The 24402-nt window shown below is 30.8% G+C and overlaps 1 protein-coding gene across 1 annotated transcript; it reads left to right on the top strand.

The window, feature by feature from the left end:
- The first annotated feature begins 11174 nt into the window (after positions 1 to 11174).
- LOC11408048 (cytochrome P450 90B1) lies at positions 11175 to 16588 on the top strand. Its single transcript, XM_003611934.3, has 8 exons — positions 11175 to 11570; positions 11656 to 11980; positions 12067 to 12219; positions 12445 to 12696; positions 12969 to 13061; positions 13286 to 13364; positions 13484 to 13590; positions 15776 to 16588. Exons 1-8 carry the CDS (start codon positions 11359 to 11361, stop codon positions 16004 to 16006), a joined length of 1452 nt encoding a protein of 483 aa, XP_003611982.2. The 5' UTR covers positions 11175 to 11358; the 3' UTR covers positions 16007 to 16588.
- Positions 16589 to 24402: the final 7814 nt, after the last annotated feature.

A 24402-nucleotide genomic window follows, 5' to 3' on the forward strand; every position in this document is an offset into this window, starting at 1 on the left:
TAATGAGTTTGATAAGAATATAATATAACATTATTGTTCATGTAACTGATCCCACTTGATGAGGTGATGGTTTATTGTTGTTGTATTTAATTCTTTTTCAACCAAGATAATAAAGGAAAAATTATAAGGAAAGAAATGATAAACTATAAACTCAAACACTTTATTAAATAACTCTTTTGAAGTATTTCTTTTTTTAAGGATTGTAATAACTTATCAAACAACTTTAAAAGCTAACAAAAAAAATGCTACAATGTTGTGAAAAAAATGTTCTTTCCATTTCTTAATATAAGTCCCCTACAAATTCTGCATATATTATAAAAGAATTTTTTTATTTCATGTTAAAAGTGTGTACACGTTAAGAGAGAAAACAAATTTGTGTTTCAGAATTATATATTTAAGAGTTTTTTTTAGGGATATATTTAAGAGTTTTGTTAACAAGTGGTCTTGGGATATTCTTTAAGAATCCTAAGTTTAGAATTTTGTTTTAAAAAATTAAATATTACAAATTTCAATGCATTAAATACACATATTTTTGTAAAAACTTTAATATCGTAAATATTCTAAAAGTTATCATTTCCTTAGGGTATCTTTCTAAAGAAGTCATTAATACATGATACATGTGAATGTTTGAAAATAACTTTATAATCAGGGGTGGATCCATGTTGGAGCTATATGGGGCTATAGCTCCACATGCTTTCCCTATATATATATATATATATATATATATATTTAATAGATAAAATACATATAGCACACTCAGCTACTCACTTTCATATGGTTAAATGAGTGTCTTGTAACTTATATAGAAAGAGATGTTCTATTAACAATTAACAATGATGTCATTTTAGCTCATTTTCAACAAATGGATAGAAGACGATTTTTATTGTAATGTATTGTATCAAACAATGAGGTAATAATATTTTTCGATTAAAAAAATAGTTTGTATTATTATTTATTTGAAATTTTAGCTCCACATGTACCTAAAGTCTGGATCCACCCCTGTTTATAACGCTCCTTCCATTAATAATAACTTTATAATGTGTACATATATGTTGTAGTCAATCACTTTTCTCATGTGAATTCACAAATTTGACCATTAATATATGTTAAGAGTCTCACATCGACTAGGTTATGGCCCGACAATCTGTTTATAAGTGGAGACAATCTTCACCTCACAAGCCGGTTTTGTGGAGTTGTGTTAGGCCCAACCATGATTTCTAAAAATATATTTAATTTAATAATGTAAAATTTTGGTATATAGAAAATATTCATTGAAACAAATCTAACAACATTTTAGATGTTAATATATGTATTTATATATTAAAAAATATGGTCAAACTAATTTATATGAATATTGCACATTGTAAAAATGCGACATATCTTTAAAAACGGACTAAGTATTAAGATACTACAAATAGAAAAAATGGTCTTGTAACAAATTATTTTGATAACCTATATAAATTATTAGTGCATGTTATTTGCTAGTATAAACTAAAGAATGAATTTTAAATTAAATATGAACTAGATCCTAAAAAAAAATGGGAAGAACGAAAATCACATGATAACTTGAGACCATTCTTTTTGTCAAGTAACTAGTGGATAAAGAAATTGAACTTTAAGATAAATAAGTGAGGTGTCTGGGGTTCGAACTCCGATCTTTACATAAATTGTGCATTATCCTTTATCAAATGAGTTAAGCTCGTGAAGACAACTTAAAACCACTTATGTGACAACTAAAAAATTTTAAAAAAAAAATATGGGAGTTAACATAAAAACTAAAATAATTAGAAAAAGATAGTATGTAAATATAAAAGAAAATATTATTGTAAAATGGTTCTTCAAATATTATTCGTAACTCAGACAAAATGCACTTGCCCATATATGGTCTCAATGAGTTGAATTGGTCAAAGGTATAGACATAGAAAACAGGGCCCTTGGAAAGCTATGATTAATAGAGGTAACAGACATACTTGGAGCATCGTGCGGCCATGTTTTCATTCAGAACCGCGCGTGAGCAATGATTGAGGCCCCCCCTTAATTGATTTTCTTAACTCAATCATGAATATGACCCTTTTTTCCATTGAATTTTTTTATCTAAAAATTTATGAACTCAACTATTTTTACACATTCGAATGAACCTAACCTAACTCACCTGCATGCAACTCTTCCCAACATATAGTATGCAGTATCAGTGTATCACTTACTACTGCACTTTGAATTCTGAACTTTGAAGGTTAATTTGTTTCTTTTTGTTTTGTTCTTTCAATTGAATATATACCACTCTTTTGTGTCAGTACATAACATACAACAAACACCTCGTTTGTGTCAAAGACTCATAAAAAAGTTGGTAGTTGGTTGGTGTTGCTAGCTGTGCTGTGCATATGTAGCTTGTGGACCAGATTGTTATTATTGGAGTTTAAGCATCCCATGGTAGATTACAATCAAAATACTGTGCCTGCACTGTGTGAGATATGGGTTTCTTTCCTTATTTCTGTCATGCATGCTAGCTACTGCCTTCAAATTATTCTAGTCAAATAGCTACTCCTATTATACAGCCTTATGCAATATACTCCTCCTAGATTCTTACAATGCAGCCAAATTCAATGTTTTAAAACCTGAACCGGACATTGATCTCATGGGATCTCCGGGTCATTGTTCAACCGTTTTAAACGACTCAAATCATGATAAAACCACGGTTAAATTGTTTAAATAATTGAACTATAGACAATGCTGGTTAGGATTCTCAATCAACTGAATCGTCGAATTCACTTCGATTTTTAAAAACATTTGCCAAAACTTGTTCTTTTATCTATTATTCTTTAATGAGCGTTTGATTTGCTAATTCAATGATTAGATATCAAAATTTCAGTTGTATGATGTTTAATTTAAAAACTACGTTATGGAAAAGACAAAAATCGGGGGGAGGGGGCAAATGGTTACGGGATTTTTTTTTTCCGTATTGCATATTTTTGTTATTTTGTCTGTGTTATCTATTCTTCATCATAGTTCTTGATTAGGAGGCATTTGAGAATGATGTTGGCCGATACAAATATGATTCTTGTTAACGAGTGCCCGGGGCACTGATTAAGGAATCTATAATTAGAATTTCTGTTTTGGAAATATAAACTATCATTTTTTATCAAGTAATAATTACATTACTTTTTAATAAAAACTTACTTCTTTTGGTGCTTAACCAATGCCCCGGGAGCACTGGTTAACATTCTCCTACAAATATAAAGAGTACCGAAAAGCCAAATTCTAGGTCTAATGGAGATTGAGAGTTTGAACACGACAAATGTAGGGTTTTATTCAGCGGTATGTAGAAGATAATGTTAATAATCATGTTGTTAATAAAAAACTTGTAAATTTTCAGGGAAAGATATTGATTCCTCAAGTTTAGATTGAGTACAAGAATGTGGAGTGTCATTATTGTCGTAATAAAACGCTTAGAAAAGATTTTTTTTGGGTGAGAGTTAATTGGTTGAGTGAGATGCAAAGAAACATGAATGGAAATAGAAAGAGTAGAATTCTATAGGTTAAGTCTAATAGAAGGAGTTAGACTTTCACAACATGATAAATTATAATTTAAATCATATATAAATAGATGTCAATATCATTTGTCAATATCATTATTCAACCGTGTTTTGAATATGATTACTTCTAAGTGATAATTTTTAATTCGTTGGATCCGGAGTTTGAGTTTGAATCCATAATTTATCTCTACAATTAATATGTTTTGAGTTTTGTTGTTGGACTAAAAATATCATCAAATGAGCATCGAAGTTTTTTTTTCATAATAAAATTTAGGTAAAATTACACTTTTAGTCCCTTAACTTAATTTCAGGTAATAGTTTGGTCCTTTATCTTTTTTTCATTTCAATTTAGTCCTTTTTGTCCATTTTTATATGAATTTTCAAGCTTAAAATTCATGATTTTATTTTCTTATACTATTTCAGTCTTCAAATCTATGATCCTCGTCTATGTTTGCATAAGAATATAAGATTTGAAGCTTGAAAATGTATTTGAAAATGGACAAAAAAGACCAAATTGAAATGAAAAAAAATAAAGGACCAAACTGTTACCTGAAATTAAGTTAAGAGACTAAAAGTGTAATTTTGTCTAAAATTTAAGGGTTTTATCCATTAGTAATTCAATTATTCATTAGTAACAACACAACTTGAATTGAAAGTGGAACCAGATTCGTGGAATGATGAAAAGGGAATGGTGATGTTTAGGAGTGATGTTTTTTTGTGGGGTTATAACACAAATTTAAAGTGTTAAGACACATTCACAAATAAACAGATAAAAAAATAAATAAATTTATCATTATTATTGAAAAATTGGGTTAATGTGTATTTTTATGAGTATGTCAAAATGAGTTAGATTTGTAGTTATGATCGTATAAGTTATTATCCCAAAAATAGTTTATCAAATAATATATGTTATTCAATGTTTAGTGTCGTAAACTAGGGACCTAAGTGTAATATAATAAGATGTAGTATTGTTTATTTATTTTTGGAATAACTCACAAAACAATTAAAGATAAAAAAAAATATATAGATAGTAATACAAAAATAAAACAAATAAAGAAAAACGGTAAGTACACAATAAAAATAAGGCTCAATTGCAGTTTTAACTCCCTATGTTTTAAGAAGTTGCGATTTTGGCCCCTTAGTTAAATAAACTACAAAACCGCCCCTAAGTATTGATTCTTTTGAAGTTTTGGCCCCCCATGTCAATTTCGACCGAGTCAAAGCTGATGTGGACGCCACATATGTACTTATTTATTTTTTAATTAATGAAAAATAAAAATATATATAATTTTTTTATTTTTTAATTAAAAAAATATTTAAAAAATAAATAAATACACACGTGGCGTCCATGTGTGCATTGACTTTGTCAAAATTGGTCTGGGCCAAAACTGCAAAAAAGTCAATACTTAGGGAGCAGTGTTATAGTTTATTTAGTTAAGGGGCCAAAATTGCAACTTTTTAAAACATAGGGGGTCAAAACTACAATTAAACCTAAAAATAATTTTATAAATATCCTTTCTTACATGAAATTGGAGATGGTTTGTTTGGCTTTTGTGATGTTTCTAAGCAAAATCCAAATTCTTCAAATCAAATCGTGGTTGCTGTAAATGAAACTAAGGCCTACACATTAATCAATGGTTAGTTGGCAAAATTAAATAACATTATATTCTTATTCGTAAACGTCACATCATTCACACGTGCGGTCCCGCCACGTTCATTCTTTATGATAGCCTCGTGGTAGCAATGATTGGCCATGCTGGCCACCCGCACGAGTGGCTGGTTTATTATGCTTATGGGCCTTTTATTCTCATTACATGTTTATTTTCATCATTGAAAATAAAAATGGATTGTATCACATACACCACCCATTTTCTTCTTCCACCCCTGACCTCCTAATTCACAATAATTTTCTAAACTCGGTTGTTAACCGGTGTCTTAAGGGCGTTAATTAAGGAATTCATTAATAGAAACTTTATCTTGAAAATAAAAAAATTTACTTTTGTTTTAGCAATAATTAAACAATTTTTTATTGCGAAGTTGCTTATTTTAATACTTTAACCAATGTTCAAAGGATACTCATTAACATTCTATTTTTTTAAATACATGAACTGTAGTTGCTGGAAAAAAAAGGAAAGAAGAAGGTTGTCCAAAAAATTAGTATAGAATAGCTGGAAAAATATCAGAAGAAAAAAAGTGTAATTGATATTTTATTTTATTTTTCTAAAGATGTCTCCTCCCTCTCAAAGTTTCCTATGTATACGGATGAAAATAGGTCTACCCAATCGATAAGAGCCTATGGCATAGACTACATCATATCCGAATTATTTTTCTGTTTTGTACTACGATTCATTTTTTCCCCCTCTTTTGTTTTTTACGTATTTGCTCTCTATGAAGTCCAAATACTCCAAACAAGGAGTTCTAACTGTATCAGAAACTGATACTCTGTTGAAACTTGCAGGTACGTATTATGAAGTATCAAAATTTATAATTTTAATTTAAAAATATATTTTATCGGATACTTTTATGATACTCTGGAAATACACACATATACTTATAGTAAGATACTTCACATATAGATATTCTATAAAAGATTAAGGGTAAGAATGCGAAATAGTGCTCTGAAAATTTAGTAGAGATTTATATGATTCAATTTAAGATAGAAATCATTATAATTGTTTCTTGATTAATCGCTTAAATTTTTTTATTATTATTTTTTTTATTTTGTAGATGAAGGCAACGAAAGAGGATATTCAATCAATTAACATTAGACAAAATTGGTATTGAGTTCGTTCAATGATACTTTTGTTGATATCATATCATAAGAATGAAAATATTTTTTTTTTGACAAAAACAAAACGATATTCATTTATTCATTCGATAGAGTTCATCATTCAACACCGCTAAAAACGTAAAAGATGAATTTGCGAACAAACTCACAACATTCAATTTAATAGCATAGAACGACATAATGCCTACAAAAATATATGATAAAATTAACTTGGCCAAAAATACTCATGCCTTCGGATCTGCAATGTTGACACCCCAATCTTAAATTGAATAATCGATCTTTCAATATGAATCAAATGAACACCGCAACAAGACGAGAAATCAAACAACATTGCACAAGACGACGAACAACACACCACCACACTCAGATGACAAAATCATGAAGAAAAACCTAGATCTATATGAAAAACACTTATTTAGATTGAAACAGAGAGAAAAGGATGACGAAGATGAAGATGGGTGATTTCAGATAAAAAATTGACCCAAAACCACACACTTCGTAGAAGAACTAGAGAGGAAAAAACCTAGAAAGAAAAAACTAGGGCCAGCATAAGAATGAAAATATAATATAAAATATACTTTCTCCGGTCACTATTATAAGCAAAAATCAACTTTTTAAGTTCATTCATTAAATGCAGTATTTAGTCTATATTATTAACCAAATACATCATTTATTAAATGAATCTAAAAAGTTGACTTTTACTTATAACAGTGACTGGAGGGAGTATATGAAAACTTTACATTCTTCATTTTGATCGCACGTATTATTTTTCGTAAATTGTTGCTGTTATAATTATTTATTAATTAAGAGTAATTAATGCTTACTCTCTCCGTCCCATAATAATAAATGAGCCATTTGCAAAAAAAAAATGTTCCAAAATAACTAAACCATTTCACTTTTTAATACAATATTAATTACTTTTTTTCCTTTATAACTATAATTAATATTACTTTTATCATTTCCAATTCAATATATTTCACTTTACATTTATGATAGTGGAGAATGCACCAATACTTAACAAGTGCACTTAAAACTATTTTTCTCTTTCCTTAATTTATACATTTTTCTTAATATGTGTTAAATGAATTTTGGCTCAATTAATCCGGAACGGAAGGAGTATTTTTTTCTCAAGTATTTTACATGCATATAATACTATAATTTTTCAAAACATATCTTAACTGTATCATATCTTAAATTTTAAAACTTTCGCATATCCGAGTATTTGTATCGTATCATACTTGCACCTGTCTTGCATAACATTTTTGATGTCTTATGTGTTGTTTTCACTAGTATCATAGGATTTTAAGGGTGAAAGTACAAAATAGTTTTAAAATCTCTCTCTTCTCCATAAGAATCAAACATATATTTAACTAAGATTTATTATCTCCCCGTTTTAAATCAAATATATATTTAATTAAAATATTTGTCCTCCCATTCTCTCCCTTTTCCTCCCCCCTCCATTGAAATTTCTCATTCTTTGCTCTGTTTGGTAAAAATAAGCTATAAGCTAGCTGATAGCTGAAAAGCTAGCTGATAACTGATGACTGATAGCTGATAGTTTATAACTGAAAAACTTGCTTATTAAAAATAATGTGTTTGATAAAATTAGCTGTTGGAGTGGTTGATAAGTATAAAATGACATGTTTTTTTTTTAATATGCATATAGACACACATATTTTTTTATAACGTATTTATTTTTTAATATTTTTAATTATAGTTAAATATGTTTTTGGTCCTTATAAATATTCAAACTTTTGGTCTTAGTCTCCATAAAAAAATTCTTCGACCTTTAATCCTAAAAAAAATTCACCGACAATTTTGATCTCTGCTTTATGAATCCCAAAAATAAGAGAAAGGTGAAAACAAAATGTGAGCTAGATTATATAAAATTTTACAGCGTACAATAGACTAGTTATTTTTTCCTTTAAAAAAAAAATAGGCTAGTTATTTTTTGTGCGGTGTACGACAGGTTAGTTATAGCAAAATATAAAACATTTCCTTAAAAAAAATACATATGAATATAAAGTTCTCCTTAAAATAAAACAACGTGGCATTTTTTTTAAGAAAAAAAATGGGGCGGTTATAAAGAATAACATGGGTAGTTGTTTAATTAAAAAATAATTAATTTAAATTAATAGGATAAAGTTGGAAGCAAATATAAAAAGCTACCAGCTATAAGATAAAAAGCTACTTGAAATATCTTTTCAAAAAATGCTATAAGCTTGTGAAAAAAGCTTGTTACCAAACACGCCATGTTTTCATCTAACGAGCTTATAAGCTAATCCAACAAGCTATAAGGTAGCTTTTTTGTATTACCAAACACAGCTACTCTCTTTCGTTGAACTTATGAATGACTTTTCAGCTATCAGCTAGCTTATCAGCTACCAGCTAGTTTATAGTTTAATTTTACCAAACACAACCTTAGTGTAAAGATAATGGCTTATAAAAAAAATGTGTGTATAACTAAATATTTATTTTCTCTAAAAATAAATATAACTAAATATTCATTTTCTCTAAAAATATAATCTCGGCTTTTTCTGTCCTTTTTTACTCTTCAGCTCAGCCTTGTAAACAAAAAAATAATTTTTATTTCTATAAATAGTGGAATAGATTAGATGATAAACTAAATTCTACAATCGTTAGAAGGAAAAAAAACTAAATTTTACTAATTAATAGTGGCATAGATTGAATAAATAGATAAATGTTTGATAGAGATAAATATTTTTTTTGACAAAAATTTGTTGTTAGAAGTATATAAAGTAACAAAGAATGACACAATTCAAGTAATGAAAAATATCATTGACTTTCAAGAAATATCACTCAATAGTGGTTGAACCTAACACAACTTTACAATAGAGGTATGAGGTGAGTTTGGTTCCACTTATAAACACATTTTTAAATTTTTTTTTATTCGATGTGAGACTCTTTAACACAATCTCTTACAACCAGCACAATTGAACTTGGTTCACGAGCATAAATAGTGGATGACCTGACAACAGAAACCTGATAACAGATGACTCAATGGATCTTAACGGAGACTCTCATACCATCTATAAAATCATGGTTTAAACTAACATAACCTCGCAAGATCAGTTTACAAGTTGAAGATTGCACCTACTTATTAACACATTTTTAGACCATCTTTTATCTAATACGAGACTCTTCAACAAGAATTAAAACGACTATAATACGTTTAGATTTTTCTAATCATATGAACTAGAATATTCTTCGTCTCTAGCTAATTTTCTTGTAATCTATTACTTGCATTTTTCATGTCAATACTTACACTTTTATGAAGGATGAAGTTTAAAATAAGTTAGCATTCTGGCACCCAATAAATTTAATGAAGAAAAAAGGAATCCAAACCACTAGTATCTTTGGTTGCAAAGGAGCAACTCAAGTTGACAACATGGTTATACATGCCACTTATGATTACCAAGTTAGCTTGAGAAGATGTTATATGAATTTTCTCCTTAGACTACCTCCAACTTAGGTATTTAAAGATTTCATAATAGTAGTCGTAGATAGATTTTTTAAAATGGCTCGTTTCATTTTTTTTCTTCAAAAGATTAATGATATTTTCACGGTAACAAAAAAGAAAAACTCAACTCAATAAAAGCACTATCTAAAACAGCAACTTCTAAATACACGTTAGATTCTCAAAAGGATTAATCTGTAGAAAACAAACGATACAAAAATAATATGTACAATATTTTTAATAAGTTAAATCTTAATTCCATCTCTTTCAATCAATAAGATAAAATTGAAGATTTGAATATAGCCATTTGGATCCTTGTGTGGATAATTTCAGCTAGTCTTATCTCCAAAAGGGCGGCGATATTTTCTGCCTTCATTCCACAAACATGTAAACTTATTCCATATATATCACTTTCTAATTGTCTAATTATATCCATTCACTTGGTCATTTCAGAAAGAAGAAAAGAAAAAACACCAATTAAACGAAGAAAGAAAGAAATATACATAAATAAAGTGACAAAGTGTCTCACATTAATCTTTGCATGCGTTGAATATAGTTGAACTGCTCTATGAAGATCAGAACAGGGGAAACAGAAAAAGTGTACACCACATAGATTTTTTTTTTGTGAATTCGACGGTTTTTAAGGGAATGGACCTAGTAATCTAAAGTTTGATCGAGTATCCTAGGGGAACAACGTTTGACCAGTATGCATGCCTCTACGCATGAGTCAGATTAGTCGTCCATTATTGGTGGATCGGAAACTGGTGCGAAAGCAAAAAGAAAAGTTTGATCGAGTATAAATAAATCAATAGTTATGCTAACATGTACTTTAAGACCATAGGATAAAGTTTCAAAAAATAACAAGTATTTATTAAAAGGAAAATGTTACATGAACACCCTTTATTCATACACTCCATTATACACCCCATGTATTAGGGATATTTTGGTAAGTTCATCTCACAACCACACTTTATCTTCTATTTATGTGGGATCTAAGTTGTCACATGTCAGAATTTTGTGTTGGTGTAAAAGGTGTATTGCCACATGGGGTGATACATGTATCATCACTCTTATTAAAAAAACAACAAAAAAAGTTTTGAGATATAGACTAGCTTAATACATGAATATGTGTCTTAAAGACACACATGTTACCATTTTCCATAAATCTAACCAAAAATTGTTTCTTGAAATATTGAACACGCGGTCTTCTAAAGTATTCGTGGGAAGTTGTTAATCTTTTGAGTTGAATAAAATCAAAATAAAAAATTAAAAGTTAGTTAATTTATTTTGAAGTATAAACTAAATATAATTAGCAAAGTGCACTGTTTTTCCATAGTGTAAAGCCAATTTCGCTGCTACTTTCCGGTTTTTTTCACTTTAAAGACAGAACAGAAGCTTATAAAAGCACACCCTATTGGCTTCACACATTCATTGAAATCACATGCATCATTGATTTCTTATATGCAACTACACATAACAATTACCATTTTTTTTGTTTTGCTTTGAACAACAAAGTACAAACATAAATTAAGACCAGACAATTTTTAAGGTTAAGCACCATGTCTGACTCAGATATAACTTTCTATTTTCTTTCTTCAATTCTTTCTCTTCTCATCTTCATTTTCTTTCTCATCAAAACAAAACAAGCCAAACCCAACCTTAATCTTCCACCAGGAAGAATGGGTTGGCCTTTCATTGGAGAAACTATTGGTTACTTGAAGCCTTATTCTGCTACAACTATAGGAAAATTTATGGAACAACACATAGCAAGGTAAAAAATTTATAAAAAAATAAATAAATAATTTTTTAGAGAAACAAAAATGACCCTTTTAATCTAACTAGAAAATTATATGCAGGTATGGTAAAATTTACAAATCAAACTTGTTTGGTGGACCAACAATAGTTTCAGCAGATGCAGGATTGAATAGGTTCATATTACAAAATGAAGGGAAATTATTTGAGTGCAGTTATCCTAGTAGCATTGGTGGAATACTTGGGAAATGGTCTATGTTGGTTTTGGTTGGTGACATGCATAGAGACATGCGTAATATATCACTCAATTTTTTGTGTCATGCTAGGCTTAGAACACATCTATTGAAAGAGGTTGAGAAACATACCCGTCTTGTTTTAAGTTCTTGGAAGGAAAAAACCACATTTGCAGCTCAAGATGAAGCTAAAAAGGTAACAATTATTTTATGTTTTAATGTTTTTTTTTTATATATTTAATAGATAAAGATAAACTAAAGTTTGTTTGGTTTAAATTGCAGTTCACATTTAATTTGATGGCAGAACACATTATGAGTCTTCAACCTGGGAAAATAGAGACAGAGAACTTAAAGAAAGAGTATGTTACTTTTATGAAAGGTGTTGTATCAGCACCATTGAATTTTCCTGGAACTGCATACTGGAGAGCATTAAAGGTATTGATTATAATGATGTTTTTTTTTTTTAATCTAGATAACCCCACTTTGTTGTTACATTTAGTGCATGTTTAATTTCACAGTTAGTTTGACAAAAATACACGGCGAGTTACCGTGATTTTAGCAAAAGAGTTTGGGTATATATTTGGTATCATGGTAGATATGTCAGAAAATACACGGCATAACTTATTATGATTCTGACATATGTTTGTTTGTATTTGACAGTCTAGATGCACAATACTGAAGTTCATAGAGGGAAAAATGGAAGAAAGGATGAAAAGAATGCAAGAGGGAAATGAAAATTCGGAGGAAAATGATCTTTTGAACTGGGTTTTAAAACATTCAAATCTTTCAACAGAGCAAATTCTTGACTTGATTCTCAGCTTGCTCTTTGCTGGTCATGAAACTTCATCTGTTTCCATAGCTCTTGCTATTTACTTTCTTCCTGGTTGTCCTCAAGCTATACTACAATTAAGGGTAAGCAATTTTAGTGATGCTATTATTATTTATCTATGAAGTATGAATACAAACATAGACACCGGACACAACACAGACACGCAAACACCACTAATTATATTTTTTGGTATTGTGTCGGTGGTGTCGGACACGTAATTTGAGAAGTGTTTGTGCTTCAGTTTTCCAAAGAATACATACATGTTCTTTCTCACTTCAGCTTCTAGCTTATAAAATGTTGAGAATTTTACTGTAGTAATAATTATGTTTTGTTTTTTACTGTGGAAAAACAACAGGAAGAACACAAAGAAATCGCCAGAGCAAAAAAACAAGCAGGGGAAACAGAACTGACTTGGGAAGACTACAAAAAAATGGAATTTACTCACTGTGTAAGTCATAAATGATAAATAAATTAGAGGGGTCATCTTGTCCTTTTTTTATATAAAATATAAATAAGCTTAAGTATTATTATATTAGATGACAACAAAACATAATTATTGGTTTAAACAAAGAAGAAAAATCTATAATCTTTACGTAAAGTAGTATTATATATTTAAGCATATAAAGTGTTGTATTATATGCATAACATTATTAGTTGCTCATATTTGCACAGGTTGTGAACGAGACACTTAGGTTGGGTAATGTTGTGAGGTTCCTTCATAGGAAGGCTCTTAAAGATGTTCGGTACAAAGGTACATTTAGAACTATAAATAAATTCTTTTTTAGTAGTAAGATCAAAATCTCTTTTGTGAGAAAAAAGAAATAGAGAATAGTTATAGTAAAGGGGAAATTCTTTTTGTGTTTGTGAAAGGTTATGATATTCCATGTGGGTGGAAAGTCCTTCCGGTCATTGCAGCCGTGCATTTGGATCCTTTACTTTTTGACCAACCTCACCACTTTAATCCATGGAGATGGCAGGTTAGTCCTTTCTACTTAATAACATCTAGATATAAATCACGCAAACCAATATATCAATTATCGTTCGATTAAAGTCAGAAGTTTTACATTGAAATATAAATTGTTTGATTTTGATCCAAGAATTACTGATGTGTCAACTATGTGAATGTAGATAATTATTTTGATTCTAAAGAAAACCTTGAAATTTTAATAAATATTATGTAATTATTAGGAAAAGGGGGAAAAGAATAAAAATAATAAGTAATAAAGGTCCCCAAGCACTTAAATTTGTTATGGTGGTGGTGGATCCCCAAGTGGGCTTTCCTTTGAAGGGATGGCTATGAACAAAATTTGGTTCACTTTTAAGGGTTGAGATTTTTGCCAAAAATGTAACTTCGTATAGGGTCATTTAGCTTCTTGAGTTATTATCTTCCTACTTTGAAAGAACAGAACAAGTTTTTACGTTTGGCGATTCAGAATCAGACCAAACATAACGTACACAAGCTGCACGGCTTTGACAAATTATAAACACAAAATTGAAAAAACAATGCTTTTGATATTTGATTACTGTTAATGTTGACTTGGTCCTATAGCTATAGAACACTTTTATTCATCACCAATGCACATGCTCTAAAGTTCTAAATCTTTAGTGGTAGTCCCCTAGCTAAGTATAAATTATTCAGTGTTGGGTCAACATTCATTTCGTTAATTAATTTAATACATCTCCCTCAACCAATGCTTATGACTCAAGGAATGATTAAAGTATATAATAATTTTCTTCAATTATTAATCTTTTGCAATTTAAATAGGATATGCTTTAAAAATAATGATATAGAAGAAATTATTTTATTGGTCTATGAATTAATATTTAATTTTCATTTAGTGATGGTAATTAGTGACTAGGTTAGAAGTCAACTATATATCACAAGAGAGGGTCAAGTACATGGGTCCATCCATCCCTTTCCATGCATGTGCCAAAGTTCCAATTTAGAATCAGGGTTATTACTATTAGGCTTAACTCAACTACAAAAATTAAATATTACACAAGTTAAACCATATTTCAATAGATATTTTAGTCCAATAATTTGGACTTATAATATAGGTCAACCCAAAAATTAAAACCTCTTTTACAATAATTAAGGAGCTCTGTTGCACGGACACTTCTGATTGAAGACGTGTCCTGATGTCCGATAAGTATCGTGTCTGATATGACACCGATACTTGTGATTACATTAAATTATGTCAATTTTTTTAAATTTTATCTGTGTCGACGTGTCCATGTCAGTGTCGGGTATGTGTGTCCGTACTTATAGTTGAGGAGTAAGTTTGCAAAGTTACAATTAGTAGTGTAATTTTGTGAAATTTACCCTAATTTGAAACATGCACATATAGATAGATAGGATCTTTCTTTAGTGGTTAGCAAGCATTGGTATTGAGAGATGATGAAGTGTCATAATCAGCGACGGGTATGTTGTGAACAGTAGTACTACGGATGGATGTAGGTCCCAAAAGATGTTATTATGATGATGAGCAAGCATGGTCCTTATGTGAACGTGTGGGCAGCAGGTCCTGAGTTTCCAGGTCATTAATTAATGCCCATGTGGAAAGTGGGCCTCTCACTTGCACGTGCATATCTACCTTTTCTCTTTTATTTTTTCCATCATGGTCCTAACTTGGTCAATACGTGTCAAGTGCGAGTAAAGAATTTTTTTAGAGTTTAAGACGAGTTTAAGTGACTTAAGTTGGTGAGATTATTGATAGATTTTCCGCACTAACCACTTGATCTCCTAATATTTTAGACTCCCCTAACATAAAAACTCACATCTCACACACATTTATTTATTAGGAGTATCACTTGATTATTATACATAAGGTTAGTGCGGAATATCGAACATGTACATATGTAGTCAAGTGGGAAAAGTGACACAATTATGAGTGTGACAAAGTACCATAGTCCATTCCAGCACCAGAAATCATCAATCTTAATACTACTATTATTTATCCTTAGCCTCGAGTTGTCATATATGTAGCCACGCCTTCATGTGTCATGATTTGGTGTTGTATCTATACATTCTTATAATGATGTTTGGGAAGGATCCATATTTCATGCAGTCAAAACCACATCTAGTTTTATGCTTTGGATATGTAATAATTATTATTATTATTTGAATATGGCATTGATGTTAATGTTGGGATGATGGTGCAGAACAATGATGGTGCATCTGGCAATAGTAATATTTTCTTACCGTTTGGAGGAGGACCAAGATTATGCGCAGGATCAGAATTAGCAAAGCTTGAAATGGCTGTTTTCATTCACCATCTCATTCTCAACTACAATTGGGAATTGACTGATAATAACGATCAAGCTTTTGCATATCCTTTTGTTGATTTTCCTAAAGGCCTACAAATTAGAGTCCAAGCTCACTCTCTAATATGATCATATCATCAATTAAAAGTCCAATTAGTTAGGTCATCCATTCTATAACTAAGAAAAAGACCACATGCTATGCTACCTACTACCTATATATAGCCTTTTGATTATGAGGGATTTTGGATTTTATTTTATACAGATGAGCTGTCTAATCTTAAATCAACGTTCCTGATCGATCATCTATAACTAAGCTATTGATTATGTAATCAACAATTTTAAATCCGATTAGCAGCCAAAATTCAGAATTGGGTGTAACCACATGTGTTTTTTTTTACGGCAAACGATCCGAGTATGGTTTGAAGATCTTTTGAAGGCATCACATTTGAACCAATCAATTGAAGTATAATGGCATGTCAATAGGACCACTTTGATTATCCGTTTTCTTCTCCCTCTAGGCTCTATTAGATTTTCAATGTCCACTACCCCACCCACATTGTACATTTTATATATTTATTTTGTATTATTATCCCAGTACTGTATTTCCAAAAGGCTAGGACGACGAGTGAATATTTATTCATCTGTATTATTATCCCAGTACTGTAATCTACTATTACTATATGTAATAATCCAATTATCTATTGTGTACAATCTTTTTTTTTTTTTGGGTACAATCTATTCTGGAAGTAAATCATTGAACATTCCATGTCCATATATAAGACTTTTGGTTAACTGAAAGCAGCTAAAGAATGAACAAGTGCACATGAATTAATTAGTTTTTCAATCCCTAAAACCATGAAAATCAGAAACAGACTACTGTATTACCATATCTGTAATATCTCCAGTTTTGAATGTGAATGTGTGGATTCGATTATATATATAAGAAACTTCATCCTGTGTTTATAAAAAAATAAATGATACTTCATCCTCACCCAATTTCTCTGAAGCATGGGTACTCAAAACATGATGAAATACCCGGGTACGCACCGGTACCGATTACATGTACAGTACTCGTACACCGTACTGCGCGTACCAAACCATACTCGTTGTTACTTAGTTAATTCGTTACAGCAGGTGCAGCAAAAACCTGCACGCAATGGAAAAATAACCAAAGTTATTGTTTTTTTAGGTTTAATTGCACTTTTGGACCCTATCTTTCCAAAAGTTGCGGTTATGGACCCCTAACTAATTTAAATACAAAACAGTCCCCTATGTTTTGATTCTTTGGCAGTTTTGGACCCCCAAGGTAAAAAAATAATAATAAATGACACGTGGCACCTCACTTAGGGTGCCACGTCAGCGTTGACCGAGTCAACAATGGACTGGGGGTCCAAAACCGCCAAAGAATCAAAACATAGGGGGCTATTTTGTATTTAAATTGGTTAGGGGTCCATAACCGCAACTTTTGAAAAGATAGGGGTTCAAAAGTGCAATTAAACCTTTTTTTTATTGTATTTCAATTCTCTCTCTTGTTTTTGATGAAAATAGTGGAGGAAGTAGTAAATATGTTTTACATCAACATACGTACCTGTACCTTCATTTTTATAAATTTGTCATATTATGTATCGATACCGGTACCGTACTCGTACCTATACATCATAGCCCAATTTATTTGGGTAAATGTTGACTACTATATCGATGGTAAAATTTATATATATATATATATATATTCTTGCTTTTAAGTTAGAATCAATTCCAATACATAATCAATGCTACGATAAAACATTCTAAAATGTCAAAACTAATTTATACACATCTAAATTTAATTTATTAATTTTGGCAGGCTTATATGTGAAACCAAACATACAATATTTTCAATTTTATTTATTGTTCACATGGATGAGGATATTCATGAATCCATTCACCTTAATTTGCAGGTACATGATGACAATCAGTCATTTTAATGATGTTTTGAGTTCACAGGCAAGCTTAAACAACAAGGAAAGCATGAAAAATACAAGATTTTGAAGAAATAGTTGTTTTGATGTTTTTATTGAGTCTGTAGCAATTTTAGACAGCTTGGGGGTGTAAAAGGCAGAAATTTTGGAAGTGCTGGAAATTGACAACCGTGGCGCGATTTTGAGTGGTGTGGCGCGATTTTGTGACCAGAATTGAGGTTTGGTTCTGCCACGGAAATCGTGGTACGATTTCTGGTGGCGTGGCGCGATTTTTCAGAATCGTGGCGCGATTTTATTAGGCGTGGTGCGATTTTGGACGCAGAAAATGTTGCCTATTTAAGCTGAAGACTATTATGAAAACAGGGGTTACGATTTTGGAGAGCTAAAGTGCGATTTTAACACCCAGAAGACTGTAGAAGGGGCGATTTCATCATCTCTGATCCAGTTTATGTATGTTTTAATTCTTCCATTGATTATGCTATTTGTAAACTCAATTATGAGTAGCTAAATCTCTTAGAGATTAGGTCTGAGATGATTCCTTGTAACCCTAATTGATCCATGTTGCTGTGAAACTCTATTTATTATTAATGACAATCTAGTTTTTATTCAATTCAATTGTTCTTAATGCTTTTTATATCCTGATCAAATATAAACATGATTTAGTGAGAACAAATGACTACTGACCCTAGCTTTCGACTTAGACCTAATTGAATTGTTCTAATAAACATGGTTAGTCTAGGAATGAATAATCGTTTGTTAGTGATATTAGGTTAACGTGCTTTAAACCTTCGAGAATTATTAGACCACCTAAGGAATTAGAGGCTGTAGTTTGAGAAGAGAGTCCTAACTCAAGGGATTGATTAGGGCTATTTTGTTAACTATCGTGGAACTAGAAAATCATTAATACAAATAGGTGTAGTATACCAATTAGGGGAACATCGATGATTTGAAAGACCTGATCTCATCTCTCTCCTTGTCTTTTCCAAAACTATCTTATTTTCTGTTATTTACTTTTTATGCAATCAAAACTACTGCCTCGGGCACTAAAAGAAATTTACACATCCTAGATATTAACGTTATTGCTAAATTGAGATTAACACAGTCCTCGTGGATACGAACTTTATTTTACTACTTCGATGCATTTTTAGTACACTTGCTAAAAGTTTATCAGTACACATGATGGTGTCATTTAATTTGGGAAAGCAAACTTCTTTCCCATCATGGGAAAGTAAATCTCAACCATTAAATTCAAGAGGAACATTGATTTTATTATAGTCTTTCTACATTATATTTTTCCCCTTTATCTTCTACATTATATTATTTCTCTTCTTTCATTATGTCATCACCCTGTCAAATCTGCGGGTAGTAAAAAACAACTGATAGGTTGAAACTGGAGACCATGAATATTATTGAAGAGTAGAGGAGGCACTAAGCAATAAGTATACATGTGTTAGTGATATGTATTTAACTTAGTATCTAATTCTCCTTCAAAAAAAAAACTTAGTAATTCTAAAGAATTAGGAAGAAAAAAACATATTTCGTGATTAAAACTAGTATCTAATTCTAAAGAATTAGGAAGGAAAAAACATATTTTGTGATTAAAACATGGAAGGAAAACAAACTTATTTGTGTTCGTTGATGATTGTAAGGTTGAAGATAAAGGGGAAAAAATATAATGTAAAAAGACTATGATAAAATCAATGTTCCTCTTGAATATAATGATTGAGATTTACTTTCCCATGATGGGAAAGAAGTTTGCTTTTCCAAATTAAATGACACCACACATGATATTATTCAGCACATGTGCATAATTATTTTTTTGTTTAAATTTTGCATAAATAAATCAACTAAAATAGTCAAATAGTACTAGTTTGTTAAGTGTTGTTTTCATTTGATAGCTAATGTATACAGTGGCTGTGGCCATGCATACAGTATTATACGTATTCTGAATTGAATAAATATCAATTATTGAAGCTTGGTCAAAAAATATCAATTATTGATGTCAACGTTAAAGTGGTATATATATAGATGAGATTAACATTTAAGGTGCGTACAAAAGTATATTTACTGATTTGGCAATATATGCATGCTTGAACCGTGAATAGCGCCGGATCATGAAATTTTTGTCAGGTTATATTTGCCATTTATATAGCTAGCTTCCATGTTAGGCTAACTTTCACTTTCTAATCTTCTTTGTATTCCTTTTGATGCTCCTTCGTCCTCTCAATATCTATGGTCTACATAGACGCACGTTTGTGTAAGGTAGGTCTAGGACTTTATTAGGACAACACTAACCGTACGTACGTTCTCTTCAATCAAAACAAATCCTAATCTTGGCTGATTTTTGCTTCAATCCTACCACGATTGAAAGTGTGTCAGGTATCCAACACGCGTTATATTGATTGCACGAATCATATGATCATAACGATAGGATATAATTATATTCAATTATTTTCATTTTTTTAATCATTGTTGATGTTAATACATCAATATTAGTGTGATATTTGGTGGGTCTGTGTTATAGTTTTTCATTGTCAAGTCATGTTCAGAAAAGATCGAAAATGCCAACTGAATTTTAACAAGGTTTACAAAATATCTAACCTAACAAGAATGAGGATGGGGATGAGTCAATTATTGATAGAAAACGGCCACAGCTTCCCTCTAATCAAACAAAAATGGAACCGACATATCAAACCTCTCAAAATTCGAGATAAATAAATTAATTAATAATATATATATATATATATATATGGTAGTCCCTAATATGGACCTCAATTTAAAGGGACCATTGGTGAATCTTTGTTACTTACTTACTATAGTCGGTCACTATCTTTTATGTTTTGTTTTGAGGCTTAATTACTGGATTTAATTTCATCTTCTCTCTTTACATCTCTTCTCGCTGGTTCATGTCAAAGTCTATGCTGGTGAACAAACCTCAACTATCCACCTTCAATCTGTCCATTGTCGATTCGTTTCCTAATTACTCGGATTACCCTTTGTGATTATGAACACCGTCCTATTTTGCCCATTCCTTTATACACGTCACTCTTAGTGAATGGGTCAATCCTCTTCATTTGTGTGAGTGTTTCTAATTAGATTTGTCTCTAGGAGAGTACTAGTAATCTGTTGGGCTATTTTGTCATCAACAACAACAAACAGCCACAATGTCACATTTGTCCCTTTAACTCCCTTCACCCAAAAGCTTCAAATTTCAACCACAACTACAAAAACTACAATCACCTCAGATATCCCCTCTGATTCAATTTTTGTTTGGAGGCTTTAAAAAGGCAAACAACATCAAATAATATTACTAAACTTTGTGGTTTGTAAAGATGAAAATGAAATATGAAAGAAGAGAGAGGATTGGGGAAGGGAATGGAGTGGTGGAGCCAAAAATGACGTTGGTGAAGAAACAATTGAAGCATATAAGAGGGGATAGAGAAGAGTAAGAGAGTTAAGTTGATTACAGTAAAAAAAAAGGACCGGCTATAATAAATCACTTTGTGAGGTTCACCAATGGTCCCTTTAAATTGAGGTCCATATTAGGGTCTCCCTATATATATATATATATATATATATATATATATATATATATATATATATAAGGGTTATTGATCCGTCGGGAGCATAGACCTTCGGTCTAGTGACATGGATGACTCTGTATCATCGAACTTCAATCAATCGCTTCCTTCTTCATTGGAGAGGATGATGTACAATGGCGGAGCCAAAGAAAAAAAATATAAATGGGCCACTATAAGAAAATATAATTTATATTCCTTAAAAATTCAAAATAATTATCTACACATTTCGAGTTACTTGAAAGTGTGATAGTAAAATGTACCAAAATATAAAAAATGGTGGGTCATAAGATAATTTTATTTAAAAATCAAAAATAATTTAATAATTTTGTCTATAAAATAGAGAGAGAGAGAGAGAGAGAGAGAGAGAGAGAGAGAGAGAGAGAGAGAGAGAGAGAGAGAGAGAGAGAGATTGGGGGGTGGGTCATGGCGCACCCATGCCCTAAAGGGCCTCCGCCACTTACTCTCAAATAAAAATGCGTTGAATATGTGAAATTTTTGAGATAGAGAAGTGAGGGATTAAGATTTTTGAGTCTTTACCTTTACTCTAACAGTTGTCCTCGAGGGATACATGTGAGTAGATTATGATAAGTTAGATTTGGATCGTTTATGGATAGTTCATATGAACTTATATGGTCTTGATCTAGTGGATTTATGCAAATCCATGTTATGATTCGTGCGTGCGTTAGACACTTAAGGTAATGCAGTCCGTTTAGTGAATGAACTTTTGCCCAATCCAAAAAAGTTATAGAGTTCGTTGAATTGAAACAAAAAATATTGAACTAGTTATGGGTCGTACCAACGTTTGTCCTTAAATTTTATATTTAATTTATTAACTTTGTCATTACCGTACATGTTATCATTTTTCATTAGTTATAAAATAGTTATTTTGAGCTGGCTAGGCTTATGAGTCTACTGACAGATTGTTATAAGTTGTGTCAATTACACAAAGTTGCAACGAATTTTTTTTGGTAAGAAAAGGTTAGTGAAAGTTGCAACGAATTGAAATCAACTCGTATTGCTTACAATTTTATGCAGTTTGTTATGCAATTTGTTTATTGATTTAGTAGTAATTTTTGTACAATTTAGCCTATATCACTTCCATTATAAATAACTTCGCATTCCTGCATTTACTGCAAACTGGAATGAAATTATTGACTTGAGAGAGGAATTGAAGCAAGGACAAAGGTCCGCAATGAAGCCCTGATACCTCAAAATGGATGACGTATCGTATCCCCTGCGTATCTTGTACTGATACTTCCCGATACGTATCAGGAGAGTATCTGAAGATTAAATTTTATTTTGAAAAAAAAAATTATCTGATACTTCCCGATACATATCAGAAGAGTATCTGCACCGATACCTGCCCCAATACTTCTCAATTAATGTTAACTAAAATAGCTTAACTCTTGAGTACAATGCTTCTTTTTTGGATCGATATAGTATAGCACTAACAATGTATCTTTTGGATATAGTATAGCACTAATGATGCTCTTTTTGGGATATATTGTGTATGTCATTGACTAATCATCACTCTCTTAATCGCCAATATTATTTATATTTATGTTGATGTGTTACGAGCCTATGAATGATTTCTTTTGTTAGTTAATATATTTTCATATTAAAAAAATGATTATAGTTATACTGCACATTTAATTATATAATTTTTTTATTAACGTATACCAGTCGTATCGTATCTTGATTTTTGAAATTTTCCCGTGTCAATGTATCGGTGCAGTATTATATCCGTATCGTATCTCGTATCCGGACTTCCCAGAAGGTCCATAATGCAATTACAAGACATGACCGGATAAGCATGTTTGATTCTACTCATATCCGAATAAACGTTAATGAACTGACATGGAACAAGTTGTAGTATTTTTTTCAAATATTTCATGGACTTCATATATTTAAGGGGACACCTGGCCTGGTCCCAACAAAATTGAATTCTTGAGCATTATTTGATCTATATTATGACCATGACACAAACAAAATCTAGATACGGTGCCTACAAAGGATACCTGAATCGGGAGATGAAGTGAATTCTCCAAACTTGAACAAAATAATTTTGTCTTATAAATTACTCCTATGTGTTTTGACCTAACCTGGAACATTTAATCAAAATACTTGGGGCCTATTGGTTGATTCTTCAAACTTAGAATAGGAAAAATCAAATCGTCCACAAAGTCAAATTTGTATTTACACAATACTAGGATTGAACAATATAATTATTTATTTATATTTGATTTAAAAAATTAATGGAACAGAATATACTGAATAAAAATATTTTTTTTGGTGTTTGAGATTCGAACCATAGACATTGCATATATTATGCATTGTCTTTAGCATCTGAGTTAAGCTCACGGGGACGAATAAAAACATTTTAATGTTTGGGATTTGGCTCCTCTTATGTGTGTAGTTTTTTTTAGTAGTTAGTAACCTAAGAAAAATCAAACATTAGTATTTTAAGAAAGGGTTAAATAAGTTTTTCGTCCCTATAAATATAACCATTTTTTATTTTAGGATTTTTTAAAAAATTAAACTGAATGTTTTCATCCTCACAAAAAAAAAATGTTTTGGTCCTTAATGGCCACTTTATGTGTACATATCAATATTATAACTCTTTTATGTTCAAATTGTATCCATCTTATGTCTGTTTAATATGTTCAACCTTTATATATTCATATTATGTTAAAAAAAATGTCAAAAACATGTCAAAATTATATCCATCAAGGACAAAAAAAATTGTAAGGATGAAAACATCTCTTTTTATTTTTTAGGGACTAAAATCAAAATTTGATATATTTATAGAGACGAAAAACTTATTTAATCATTTAAGAAATGTGTTTGTGGACATCGAAACACCTCAATCGCACCATAAAAGATAACTAAATAAATAGAGTCGTGTGAGAGGTGTGATATATTGGTAATGTGATAAGAATAGATACAGAGAGAAAATAAAGTATTTTTAAAAAGGTAAGAAAGAAAA

This window comes from Medicago truncatula, chromosome 5 (genome assembly GCF_003473485.1).
Source record: "Medicago truncatula cultivar Jemalong A17 chromosome 5, MtrunA17r5.0-ANR, whole genome shotgun sequence".
NCBI lineage: Eukaryota > Viridiplantae > Streptophyta > Magnoliopsida > Fabales > Fabaceae > Medicago > Medicago truncatula.

Excerpts from the sequence above, each read along its gene's own strand:
- LOC11408048 (XM_003611934.3), top strand. The coding sequence starts at position 11,359 with ATGTCTGACTCAGATATAACTTTCTATTTTCTTTCTTCAATTCTTTCT. Across the intron at positions 11,981-12,066 it reads CTCAAGATGAAGCTAAAAAG|TTCACATTTAATTTGATGGC; the intron begins GTAACAATTATT and ends TTTAAATTGCAG. Across the intron at positions 12,220-12,444 it reads CATACTGGAGAGCATTAAAG|TCTAGATGCACAATACTGAA; the intron begins GTATTGATTATA and ends TGTATTTGACAG.